Below are 12,293 nucleotides of genomic sequence, written 5' to 3' on the forward strand. Positions count from 1 at the left end.
GCATCTTTATTGGGTCTGTTACCGTGTCTCATGGAAATGTGTGGATGGATTTACACCCACCTTGGAGGGGATGTTCAGGGTGATCGGACTTAAATTTTAGGCCCCATAGCACAGGGGAAAATTGAGAAATTCTAGGGCCTGGCGCTTTAAGAACTGGAGCCATTCTGAGGGTGTCACCCACCCCAAAAAGAAGATGCTGGCACTGAGAAGCCAGAGCAAGGAAGTTGGGGGCACTGAGAGCTTGGTGCTGCGGGGCTCCCCGGGAGGCTGGCGCGGCCCACCTGCCCCCAGGAAGTCATCAGAGACCGCGGCTGAGGACACAGGCCCGGGGGCCTCCCCAGGCCTGCTATTGAGGTGAAGTGGCGCGCACGGAATCGGGCGGACAGGGCGCTGCCTCAGCAAGCTGGGATGTGCTGGGCTGTCAGAAAGCACCCATAAATAGGGCAGTCCTGGTGGCAGTGGACTGAGTCTGCAGACGGCGCCGGCCCCCTCTCTCCTCACGGCGACGGCAACAGGTGCACTCCGAGGGTGCGGGGACGGGGAGGCCGGCCCAGCCCTGGGCGGCCTCCAGGGGAGGGGACGTGCACGGTCAGCCCCCCGCACCAGCCGGGGGTCCACGTGAGGGCCGGAGCCAGCCGGTGTCCCACAGGGCGAGCCCTGGGGTGTGAGCTCAGGGCAGGGGCCCTGCAGAGACTGAGAACCGCTGAGGAAGGGGAGTGGGTAAAGTAGGGGGCCGGCCCCTCTGCTGAGGGTCCTCCCTGACCTGGCCCCATTTCCAGGCCCCGCTTTTTGACGAGGCTGGACACAGGCAGGCAGACAGCATCGCTGGGCCTGTGTCCTGAGTATCAGGGCCACGCAGCCCGCCCGCTCCCAAGAAAACCATGGGAGCCTGTGTGTGCGTGTGTGTGCACTTGTGGGTGTGTTTATAAACAGGAGAACAGTCCTGTGCGTCTGGGTGTTTGGCATCAGGCAGATCCTTCCATGTAAGAACTCAGGTCCAGCGGTGTGTGGCACCATCCCTAGGGATGGAGGGGTGCCATCTGTCTGTCTGTCTGCATCTGGGTCTCTAAGTGGCTGCTATACGGTGAGTGCTCTGTAAACGCGTGTGGGATGAAAACAGAAGCTGAGCGGGTGTCCCAGGGCCTGCCCTCCAGCATCTTGCTTTCTCTAGACGTCTGTCCATCTGTTTCCCACTAGTCCGTGGTCTCCTGTTTCAATCACCCAGCCCAGGGCAAGGGAACGACTGGGTTCTCTTGGAATTTTTGGCAAAGTAAGGAATCGGTGAATGGAAGCCTACTGCCTGGGGGCGGAGGTGGGAGCAATCCTAGCAGAGGAGGCTCCCCGAGGCCCGCCCCCCAACCCCTGAGCAGAGTCTGGAGGCGTAGTATCCCCCCAAAGCTCCGGGGGAGGGGGAAGGGCACGGGCTTTGGAGCCCCATCCCAGCCCCGCCTCTCTGGGCCTAGGGATTTCCGCCTGTAAAATGGGTATCCGCCTCCCCCTGACTGTCCCAGGCCCTGTGGGCCACAGCAGATGCTCGGTGGGATGTTTGCTAAATGACAGCAGGTTGGTTGTGAGCACCGACCACATCCCACGTCTCAGAGGCGGCCGAGTTCTGGAGCTTATCGTCGACTCCAGGCACCTGGGTTTCCCCGCCGAGGCGCACCTGGTGACCGTTTGCTTTGATCGAAGCCACAGGGGTTCCCGCGGAGATGGCAGAGCAGCACAGCGCACCGGAGCAGGCTGCGGCCGGCAAGAGCCACGGCGGTCTCGGGGGCAGCTACAAGGTACGGGGGTCAGGGAGGGGTCCCAGGGGGCCCTGGGCCCAGGGCTGCTCATGGTCCTCGGGGCCCGCCTCCCGGCCGGGCAGCCTCTCTCCAGAAAGCAGCAGCAGCCCTTCCTGCCAGCCGGGAGCAAGAGGGCATCTCCCCACTCTTGCCTCTTCTGTGTCCTCGTCTGCACGGGGGACCTGGTCACACTCACACTGCCAGTGTCGACGGGGCTTTCAGGAGACACGGCGCTGACCCTCCTGCCTGAGTTCGGTCCAGTCCCTGGGCCTCCCTGGACCTCAGCAGCCCCACCTTTAACCTGGGGACGGCATTCATGCTTCTCAGGGAGGGTCAAACGTCGGTGCCATTATCACGGCCAGCAAACAGAGAAATCCAAGAGCTGGCATTTGTGGGCTCTTTCCGCCCTTTCTAAGCTATCCCGGTGGCTTTAATTTAAGGTGGGGTCCCAGGATGGATTGACGAAGGAAATAAGTGGGGTCTTTGACCAGACTGGGGGGCACCGGGAGGAGAAGAGCAGCACAGAGGCTTGCCTGGCTCTGCGCCTGATTCGTGGGTGAATCAGCCTCACCCTGTGGACCCCCAGCTCTCCCCCCACTGGAGAAGGGGGCATCACTGCCAGCCTTCATCACTGCTTATGAGAGAAGCGCTGGCAGGCTTACTGAATCCAGTACCTCCACTTAACCTGCTGTGCAGCCCCGAACCCTTTCTGAGCCCCCCTTGGCCCTTGTGTAAAAGGACTGGAGCTGATGTTCCCAAGAGACCCGCTACAGAGACAGTTAGTGCTTCTAAGCGGGTGAAGGAGGCAAAACCCAGCTCTGCCTTGGCAGCCCCTTCCTCGCGGGCACAGGTGAAGTTTAGCTAGTGCAAGCTGGAGTTGTATTTGTGCTGCCCAGGACTTTCAAAATGGAGACATCTCACATTAAGGCAGTAACAGATTTCGGCTTCTCTCGAAAAGCGTAGAAGGGGGCCCACAGCCCCTCCTGACCACAGCAGCGTCGTTTCTCTAGAGCCCTCCCTCCAGTCATTTTGGACATTTCGCTTTGCCGTTTCTGGCCAGACACCCAGCTTGCAGTCCCCTGGATTAATGGGGTTCCTGGAGGCGTTTCTTGACTTCCTACTTTTGCATTCCAGTCTCCTATAATGAAAAGGACATCTTTTTTTGAGTGTTCTAAAAGGTCTTGTAGGTCTTCATAAAACCGTTCAGGGGTCGCAAAGAGTCGGACACGACTGAGCGACTGAACTGAACTGAACTGGAGGCGTTGCCCTCTGTGGCCACCAGGGGGCAGGGCAAGCCCGCGGCGCTGCTGGCTTCAGGCCGGTTCCAGGCAGAGCTGTTGGAGCAGGGGGTGGTACCTGCCTCCAAGGCCCTCCGAGGCAGGACACGGGCTGGGATTGGGAGCCCGGCCCCGATGCGATGCTGAGGAGGCTGCGCTTCTAGGTGATCGTGTACGAAATGGAGAACTTCCAGGGCAAGAGGTGCGAGCTCACAGCCGAGTGCCCCAATCTGACGGAAAGCCTGCTGGAGAAGGTGGGCTCCATCCAGGTGGAGTCGGGCCCGTGAGTACCCGGACCCACAGCCCTCCTCCCAACCCTGGGCCCCCTGGGCCCCCTGGGAGTCGGGAGGGCCAGGAGCAAACTGTCAATCTGCTGTGGGGCCTTAGGCAACTCCCTCCCCATATCTGGCCTCAGTCTTCCCACCTGTAAATGGGAGCATTGAACACTGATTCTCTTGGACTCCTTCCAGCTCCCCATCTCTGGGGTCAGTAGCAGAGCATTGTGCAGAGAGGACAGAGGAAGACACGCGCCTGGCTCAGTGCCCAGCTAGTGGGGTCTAATACTGATGACTTTAATAGCGATGATAACATCTAAATTCTAATGTGCTTGATATCCTGGGATGGCTCAGTGGTAAGGACTCTGCCTGCCAATGCAGGAGACTCAGGTTCGATCCCTGGGTTGGGAAGATCCCCTGGAGAAGGAAATGGCAACTAGTATTCTTCCTGGGAAGTCCCATGGACAGAGGAGCCTGGCAGGCTGCAGTCTGTAGGGTCGCAAAGAGTCAGGCACAACTGCGTGACTAACCAGCAGCAACAATACCCCTAAATCCTCACGGCTGCCCACTTGACAGATAGGGAAACTGAGGCCAAAGTGGTTGACTGTTCTGTCCACATCCACCCAGTAGGCAGGAGTCCCCCGCTGGACCCCGAATTATTCAGATGAAAAGCCCAGGCTGTGGTACTAACCACTTGGGTGAGGTGCTTCACCCTCTGGGCCTCTGTTTTCTCATCTGTTAAATGGGAATAATAAGCATATGGACTTCAGAGTTTTTGTGAAAATGGACAGAGAGATATAACTGTAATAATAAGAATAACAATCTAATAGAGGAATTAGAGGAGGAGGAGGGGGAGGAATAAGGAAGGAGAAAGAGGAGGAGCTGGCGATGGAATCCTTACTGTGTGCCAGGCCTGCTGCTGGAAACGTTTCTGAGCAGTCTATACGGAGGCTGCACCTAAAACCGATTTCAATGCTCTTTCCCAGGCTGGTTTTCTGGCTCCAAGTCTCAGCTCCTAGTACATTCTAGTAACTCCCTCAATACCAGGACTAGGGTCGGAGGAAAGGGGCAGGGTCAAAGGTCAGCTCTTGGGCACCACCCCCCTACCTAGACATGGGTCCTCCCCACCCCCAGGGCAGCAGAGATGAGTGACCCAGCCCTCCTTCCTCCTGCAGGTGGCTGGCATTTGAGCGCAGGGCCTTCCGCGGGGAGCAGTACGTCCTGGAGAAGGGGGACTACCCTCGCTGGGATGCCTGGTCCAACAGTCACCACAGCGACAGCCTCCTGTCCCTCCGGCCCCTGCACATTGTGAGTACAGCCCCTGGAAGCCGGACACGCCGGGCGCTCCTGGCAGGCTCCTTTCACGAGCTCAGCCAAGGGCTCGGCTGGCATGGATCTGGCCCGGGGAGAGCCCTCGTTATTTCTGATCTGAGTTGGTTTTGGGGGGACAAGAAGTGGGCTACTGAATGGGCACTGAGCTGCGGGTCAGGAGGCCAGGATTCATATCTTGCCTTAGCCAGCAGGTCACTGGCATATCCCTCTGTAGCCTTATTAAAATCAGGAGCCACGTGGTCCAGTCGAACCCATAGAGCCCGGTAAATAGCTTCAGAAAGTAACTGCAAATCAGCTCAAGTCCTTCCGCTGTGTTTCTCCAACACCTGAAAGAGACCCGGTGCCTGGTGGCTCTTCCCTCCCACCTGCTGACTCAGGCCAGCGCCTAGTCCCGCCTTTCCTCCTGCTCACAATGACTGATGCTCCTTGGAGGGGGGATGGGAGGAGAAAGGCCAGGTAGACCGACTCAGAATCTGCTTTCATAAAGCGGGGATATTTCTACATGAGTGAGTCTGGTTTCCTGCCTCCTTCTCTGTGCCTCGGATCCAGACCTGAAAGCCTCCTCTCTCGGTTTCACGGCTCTCTGGCTCTGGAAGTCCTAAGGAGACCAGCTCTGGGGGTGGGCGTTACTCTGCGGTGCCTTGAGCCTTTGCTGGAGCCTCCTGGGCCCTCTGTCCTGGGCATGGGAGCAGCCGGTTCATCCCGTGGTCTTGCCCCCAGGATGGCCCGGATCACAAACTGCATCTCTTTGAGAACCCGGCTTTCGGCGGCCGCAAGATGGAGATAGTGGACGATGATGTGCCCAGCCTCTGGGCTCATGGCTTCCAGGACCGAGTGGCGAGCGTCCGGGCCATCAACGGGACGTAAGGGACCCTGCCCCACCCTTGCCCTGCCCTGTCCTCCAGTTCCCACGCCTCGGGCTCCAAATGGAATCTCTGTTCACGGTTTAATACATAGCTGGCATTTCTGGCTCCCCCCGGGTCTGAAGGCCCTTCATTCGAGTCAGAGCCCCTATACCAGCCTTGCTCAAAGCCCCCATGATTTGAATGTCCACCTGCTTGGATTCCTGTACCATTGGATTTCCAGGAAGCCTCGACTTAGAGACAGGTTTTTTTTTTTTTAACCAAGTGAAATCTGAACTCCCCTAGACCTTGGAGTTCAGATTTGTTTTCCCCTTTTTCACAGTCTTTGTCCTTGTCACCAGGAGACCCAGCATGTATGTAGGGGTGGCTTAAGTGGTACATAGGAGAACAGGCTCTTCTCCTCCCTCCTTCTAGGTTTAATATCTCTGTTAATGCAATCTTAGGGTCACTCTCCCTTTGTCTAGGCAACTACATCTCACTTGCGGGCTTGTAACCTGGGGTTGGGCCTTGAGAGGTGCCACCTCTTCCTGATAATACTGTATTCAACAACTTTTCACTGAGCGTCTGCTGTGTGTAGGGTATGGGGGCAGTAAGAACTACACAACTCCCATAATTCATCCCTTGGTAAATTCACAGTTTAATAGGGAAACAGACCAGGAAACAGCTATTCACAATTCGTAGCGATCAGAACTGTGATGGGGGACATACAGGGGCTCTGGGAGTCCTGATGAGGTACTTGGTTTAGCCTGGGGCAATCAGGAAGGGCTCTCTGGAGGAGGAGATGTCCAAATTGATATGTAAATGTTGCTGTGAAAGAGGGAATGAAATGAGGATGAGGCAAGGAACAGCATTCCAGGCAGAAGGAACAGCAGGTGTAAAGGCTCAGAGACATGTGGGTTCAGGGAGAGGCTGAGACGGGCTGGAGTGTGGGCTATGAAGGAGGAATGAGAGGCAAGGCTAGAGTCTCGTTTGTGAGTAGGGCTAGGAGTTTGCATTTATCCCCAGGGCACTGGGAAGCCAAGGAAGGATTCGCCCAGGCGGAGAGCAGGCTCAGGGGCTGGTTTTCAAAGACTGGGTCTGGCTGGGAGGCGAGAGCCCGCAGGCTTCTCACGCTGACCTCGCCTCCCTGCAGGTGGGTTGGCTACGAGTTCCCGGGCTACCGCGGGCGCCAGTACGTGTTCGAGCGGGGCGAGTACCGCCACTGGAACGAGTGGGACGCGAACCAGCCGCAGCTGCAGTCCGTGCGCCGCATCCGCGACCAGAAGTGGCACAAGCGAGGCGTGTTCCTCAGCAGCTGAAGGGCGCCCGGGCCCCAGTGGCCCAGGCCCGCACCGGGGGGCAGCAAAGGCAAGAAGAGGAGGCTCCAGGGCCGGGGTGAGGGCCTGCGGGGCCACCCTTCCCCCGAATCTGCTCAATAAAGCCTGGGGCCGGCCCCCCACCTGCCATGCTCCTCCGTGTCACTGCATGAGGGGGCGGGCCAGGGTGGAGCCGCCGAGGGGCAGGGCGAGGGAGGCTGCGGGGGAAGGTTCTGAGCGCCCCGCCGGACGGCTGGGAGCTGTGCTCCCACTCCAAGCCCCCGGTTCTCATCAGCTGAGCCCTGATATCGAGTCTGTCCGCCTGTGTCTCCATCTGGCAGTCTGTCCATCCGTCCATCCTTCCAGTCTTCCTTCCGTATTTCTCTGTTTTCTTCTGTCCATTGGTTTATCCATCCTTCCTTCTACCCGCTCATCTTTCTTTCCATTCCTGCGGTTTGTCCTTCCCTCCATCCTTCCATCCGCTATTCATTCATCCATTGATCCATCCACCCCTCCCTCCATCCATCAATCCATGCAGCCACCCTTGCGGCCACCCTCTCACCCATCCATCCTTCTCCTTGCCCATCCACCTCTCCATCATCCCCCCTCCGTCTCTCTGTCTGTCTCTGTTTTCTTTAACGTATTCGACAAATGCCAGGCCCTGTTCAAGGCCTGAGGTCACAGCAGAGAACTGAACAAAAGTCCTGCCCTCACGGAGCTCACCTTCTATGAGAGAGCCCAAACATAAGTGAGCAAGTTTGACCATAACGTCAGGAGGTGGCCAAGGTTAAGGAGAAGGAAGCGGGATTCAAGGATGCAGGGTGATGGGGTGGTGGTCAGGGAATTCCACTCTGAGGAGGCAACATTTGAGCTCAGACCTAAGTGAGCTGGGGGAACATTCCGGGTGGAAGGAGAACAGGCTTTGCAGCTGAGGGTGGGAGACACAGCAATGTTGCTCCAACACAGCAGTGGGAGGCCAGTTGGTCTGGAATGTGTCACCTGAGAGACTGGGAGGGGTCAGAGAGGGAGTTAAGGTTGGCGTGTAGGGCTCTACCGACCCTGGCTAACTCTGACTCTTCTCTAGGAGGTGGGAGCCACGGGGAGTTTGAACGAGCCGAGTTTGAACGGTCTGCCTTTAGGTTTAACAGGACCGCTCTGGCTGGGGCCTAGAACACAGACAGTGGGGCTGAGGGGAGGCAGGGGGACGGGTCGGGAGGCTCCTACAGAGATCGGGGTGAGCTGAGATGACGTGGTGCCCCGGCCGTCTCTCTTCCATGCTCAGTGGCCGCCCCTGCCCTTCTGCAGCCTCAGATTGACGGCTGAGCCCCCACCCCACCCCCGACTCCTGATCATCACTGCTCTGAGCCTCAGTGGCTTCATCCGGCCCAAGGGGGTTGCCAAGCAGAGCCCGGTACACAAATGAGTCTCCTCTGACCTCCCTCCCCCCGTGGGAAGAGGAGGGACTGTCTGGTTGGACAGGTGCCAGCTGGCTTCCTGGGGACCAGTCCCCACCCCTCCCACTTCCAGAAGTCCCCCTGACTTTGCTCTCCTGTGGCACCCAGAGCCCCTCCCCACCACCCCCAGCCTCCCCATGGCCGAGGCAGCTGCTGTGGGGGAGGCCCGTGGGGCCCCAGGAAGACATGAAAGGCAGGGCAATTTATTCAGCTCCTTCAGCCTGCCTGTTGAAAAGAAACGCACAGCAGAGAAGTCACCTCAAATTATTTTTTTCAAAAGATATAAATACAATAAATCTTATTTGTTTATTTTTGGCTGCGCTGGGCCTTCGTTGCCGCGTGGGCTTTTCTCTAGCTGTCAACAGTGGGGTCACCCTCGTGCTGCAGCGCTGGGCTCCTCATGGTGCTGGCTCCTCGCTTGCAGAGCACAGGCTCCAGGGCGCTCGGGCGTCAGTGGCAGCGGCGTGCGGGCTCAGTCATGTGGCACGCGGGCACACGTCGTGGGGCACACGTTGTGGGGCACACATCGTGGGGCACACGGGCACACAGTCGTGTGGCACGCAGGCTTAGTTGCGGCAGCATGGGGGATCTTCCTGGACCAGGGGTTGAACCCAGGTCTTCTGCGTTGGCAGGCTGATTCTTTACCACCGAGCGACCAGGGAAGCTCCCTCAAATGGACTTTTTACTTTGGTTCAATCCTCTTAAAGGCCCAGGAAGCACAGGGAGGGACAGCCAACTGCCGAGGTCACACAGCCCAGCGAGCTGCAGTGCTGGGATTTGACCCCAGGCTGCATAACCCCAAAAGGCTGCTCTTAATTCCAACCTAGACTCAAATTCCAGTCGGTTCAGGGGCAGGGCCTAAACGGAATAGCAAAACAAGAGCATCCCTCAGTGAGAAAAGGTCAAGATTCAGAACCAGGAAATCATTTAGCTTAATTGAGAGACCTCGTAGACTAGTGGTTAGAGGCGCGGTGACCCAGATGGGCCTTGGATCCACATCACTCAGTTCTTTCTGAGGCTCCATCATCTACTGTGTGCCTGTGGGCAAGTCACTTAACCTCTCTGTGCCTCCGTCACTTCGTCTGTAACATGAAGTTAATAACACTGTCTAGGTTGCTTTGAGCACCTGCATAAGTTTAATTTGCAGAGAGGGATGAGAATAGTAGCCTATGAGAACTATGGGCTCCAAAAATATTCACCCTCTTCCTTCGCATCTTTAAAAATGATGAGCCTAGAGATGGGCTCTGTGGTTGTACGATCCAGAGAGGAGGCTCGGTGACTCAGTGACAGGGGTTCATCCCAAGGACGGCAGCACAAGCGAGAGAATAAGGCAACCAGGCTCCGTGGCCAAGCTTGGGAAATCCAAGCTGTGGCAAGACTTCATGGGGAGAACGGGACCTGGGAGCAAGCAGGACTCATGGAGATGGGACCGGACTGTAACCCCAGGACTCCCGGGAGCTGAAGCAAACTGTGCGGGCTTCCTTCTTCTGTAGGTCCACCAGGAGCGAGCCTCAACGAAGGCACTCCCCAAGCCAGGTTCTCTGGGGGGCCTCCTGCCAATTCCTGCTGCCAGTTTTTACCCTGGAGGTCATTAATCTGCCCCTGGATGGTGTGTGGATCTCCATAGCCCTTAGAACTTGCAGTGGTGGTGTGTGAGGGCCACTTCCAGCTGCCAGCCTCTGCATGCCTGTGTGCCCAGTGGCAGCTGGAATTCTGGCGAATTAACACCTACAAGGAGCAGCCCTCATCCAACAGCTAACAGGAACTGGTGTGTAAATACCCCAGTGGGAACTTGACCAAGCATTCCTCCCCATTTTGGAAAAATCACGAGGCCCACAGTGATGCTGCCTGCAGTGTGTGGATCACCAATAAATCACCACTGGGCCAATTTGCATGTCTGGCTGTATTATGTTCAAAAAGATTCTTCCTGGGCATATGAAACTGTCAAACACACATTCGGTTTACTGTTACCTTCCTATCCAAACTTGTCCATTGTAAGAAGCACAAATACCTAACTCTGTTTATATCATTCTTGTATGCTGCTGCTGCTGCGTCACTTCAGTCGTGTCCGACTCTGTGCAACCCCATAGACGGCAGCCCACCAGGCTCCCCCATCCCTGGGATTCTCCAGGCAAGAATACTGGAGTGGGTTGCCATTTCTTTCTCCAATGCATGAAAGTGAAAAGCGAAAGTGAAGTCGCTCAGTTGTGCCCGACTCTTAGCGACCCCATGGACTGCAGCCCACCAGGCTCCTCTGTCCATGGGATTTTCCAGACAAGAGTACTGGAGTGGGGTGCCGTTGCCTTCTCTGATCATTCTTGTATAGCTGTGTCCAAATCTATTTCTATTGAAGTACATATTATTATGTTTCCTTTTATTTATTCCTTTATAGTTAGAATATCTTATTATTAATTCATTCGGAAAGTTATGTACATATGTGAGTTATAGTTTCAATTTTATTTAAAGAGATGAATGGACTGTCACAAAATAATTGTCATGAGAAGGGAGTGTTGGTGCTGAAAGAGGGGACGAGTTCTCTTGACGTAGGTGGCCTCTGAGGCTCCTTCTGGCTTTGGTTCCTTTTATATCTAAGGATCAAACTGTGTTTGGGGACACCAGGTCCTCTCCCCTTTGTAGCAACAAAAAGGTGATTTGAACTAAAAATACAGTTGTCATATGATCCAGCAATCTCACTCCTGGGCATATATCCAGACAAAACTGTAATTCCGAGAGATACATGCACCCCAGTGTCCACAGCAGCACTATGACTAGTCAAGGCACGGAACCAACCTAAACGTCCATCGACAGATGAACGGATAAAGAAGAGAGGTGCGTATATGCAATGGAGTGCTACTTAGCCGTAAAAAGGAATGAGATGATGCTATCTGCGGCAACATGAGTGCAACTGGAACCAACTGGAGTTCTCCAGGAAGAAGAAAGACAAACGCTACATGATATCACATACACGTGGACTCTCTCAATGACACAAATGAGTCTCTTTACAAAACAGACTCACGGACGTACAAAGCAGACTCGTAGTTGCCGAGGGGGCAGGGCTTGAGGGAGGGCTGGAGTGGGAGGTTGGGGTTGGCAGATGTATGTTTTTTATCTGTAGAACAGATAAACAACAAGGCCCTGCTGTTAGTACAGAGCTGTGACCCATGGCCTGTGTTAACCATAATGGAAAAGAATATTTTAAAAAAGAAAATATATAACATGTATAACTGAATCACTTTACTGTACAGCAGAAATTAACAAAACCTTGTAAATTAACTGTACTTCAATTTAAAAAAAACTTAAAAGGAAAAGAAGGTGATTTAAGACGTTCAGCTTCCAGAACTATGAGACAATACATCTCTGGAAGTCTTTATGTAACATTATTTTTATTGTGATAAAATAGTCATAACATTAAATTTACCATTTTAGCCACTTTTAAGTATTCGTTTTAGTGGCATTAAATACATTCACGTTCTCTTGCGATCATCGTTACCATCCATCTCCAGAAGTGTTTTTCATCTGGCAGAACTGAAACTCTGCACTCATGAGACCATAATTCCCCAGTCACCCCTCCCTCCAGACTCTGGCAACCATAATCCTACTTTGAGTCTTTAAATGTAACTGCACTAATAATCTCATCTGAGTGGAACCATTTGTACCTGGCTTCTGTCAGTTAGCATAATGTCTTCAAATTTCATCCGGGTTGTAGTCTGTGTCAGAATCTTCTTCCTTTTCAAGGCTGAGTGACATTCCATTGTAAGGCTAGAGCTCATTTTGTTGATCCATTCAACTGTCAGTGAGCATTTGGGCTGTTTCCACCTTTTCGGCAGTGTGACGATGCTGTCACAAATGTGGTTGCATTATACAGATACCTGCTGGCGTCTCTGGTTCACTTCTCGTGGGTGCACTCCCAGAATTGCTGGATCACATGGGAGTCCTGCGAGAAGGGCATGGCAGCCCACTCCAGGATTCTCGCCTGGAGAATCCCATGGACAGAGGAGCCCAGCTGGCTACAG

The 12,293-nt window shown here is 54.9% G+C and overlaps 1 protein-coding gene across 2 annotated transcripts; it reads left to right on the top strand.

Moving 5' to 3' along the window:
• The first annotated feature begins 488 nt into the window (after positions 1-488).
• On the top strand, positions 489-6,974 carry CRYBB3 (crystallin beta B3). 2 transcript variants are annotated; one of them, NM_001078659.1, is made up of 6 exons: positions 489-515; positions 1,696-1,784; positions 3,226-3,344; positions 4,512-4,644; positions 5,389-5,531; positions 6,664-6,893. In NM_001078659.1, exons 2-6 carry the CDS (start codon positions 1,710-1,712, stop codon positions 6,827-6,829), a joined length of 636 nt encoding a protein of 211 aa, NP_001072127.1. In that variant the 5' UTR covers positions 489-515; positions 1,696-1,709; the 3' UTR covers positions 6,830-6,893. The 2 variants fall into 2 exon arrangements, with proteins under 2 accessions (NP_001072127.1, XP_060256580.1); XM_060400597.1 differs by lacking the exon at positions 489-515 and having other exon boundaries at positions 1,692-1,784; positions 6,664-6,974.
• Positions 6,975-12,293: the final 5,319 nt, after the last annotated feature.

This window comes from Ovis aries, chromosome 17, assembly GCF_016772045.2.
Source record: "Ovis aries strain OAR_USU_Benz2616 breed Rambouillet chromosome 17, ARS-UI_Ramb_v3.0, whole genome shotgun sequence".
Classification (NCBI taxonomy): domain Eukaryota; kingdom Metazoa; phylum Chordata; class Mammalia; order Artiodactyla; family Bovidae; genus Ovis; species Ovis aries.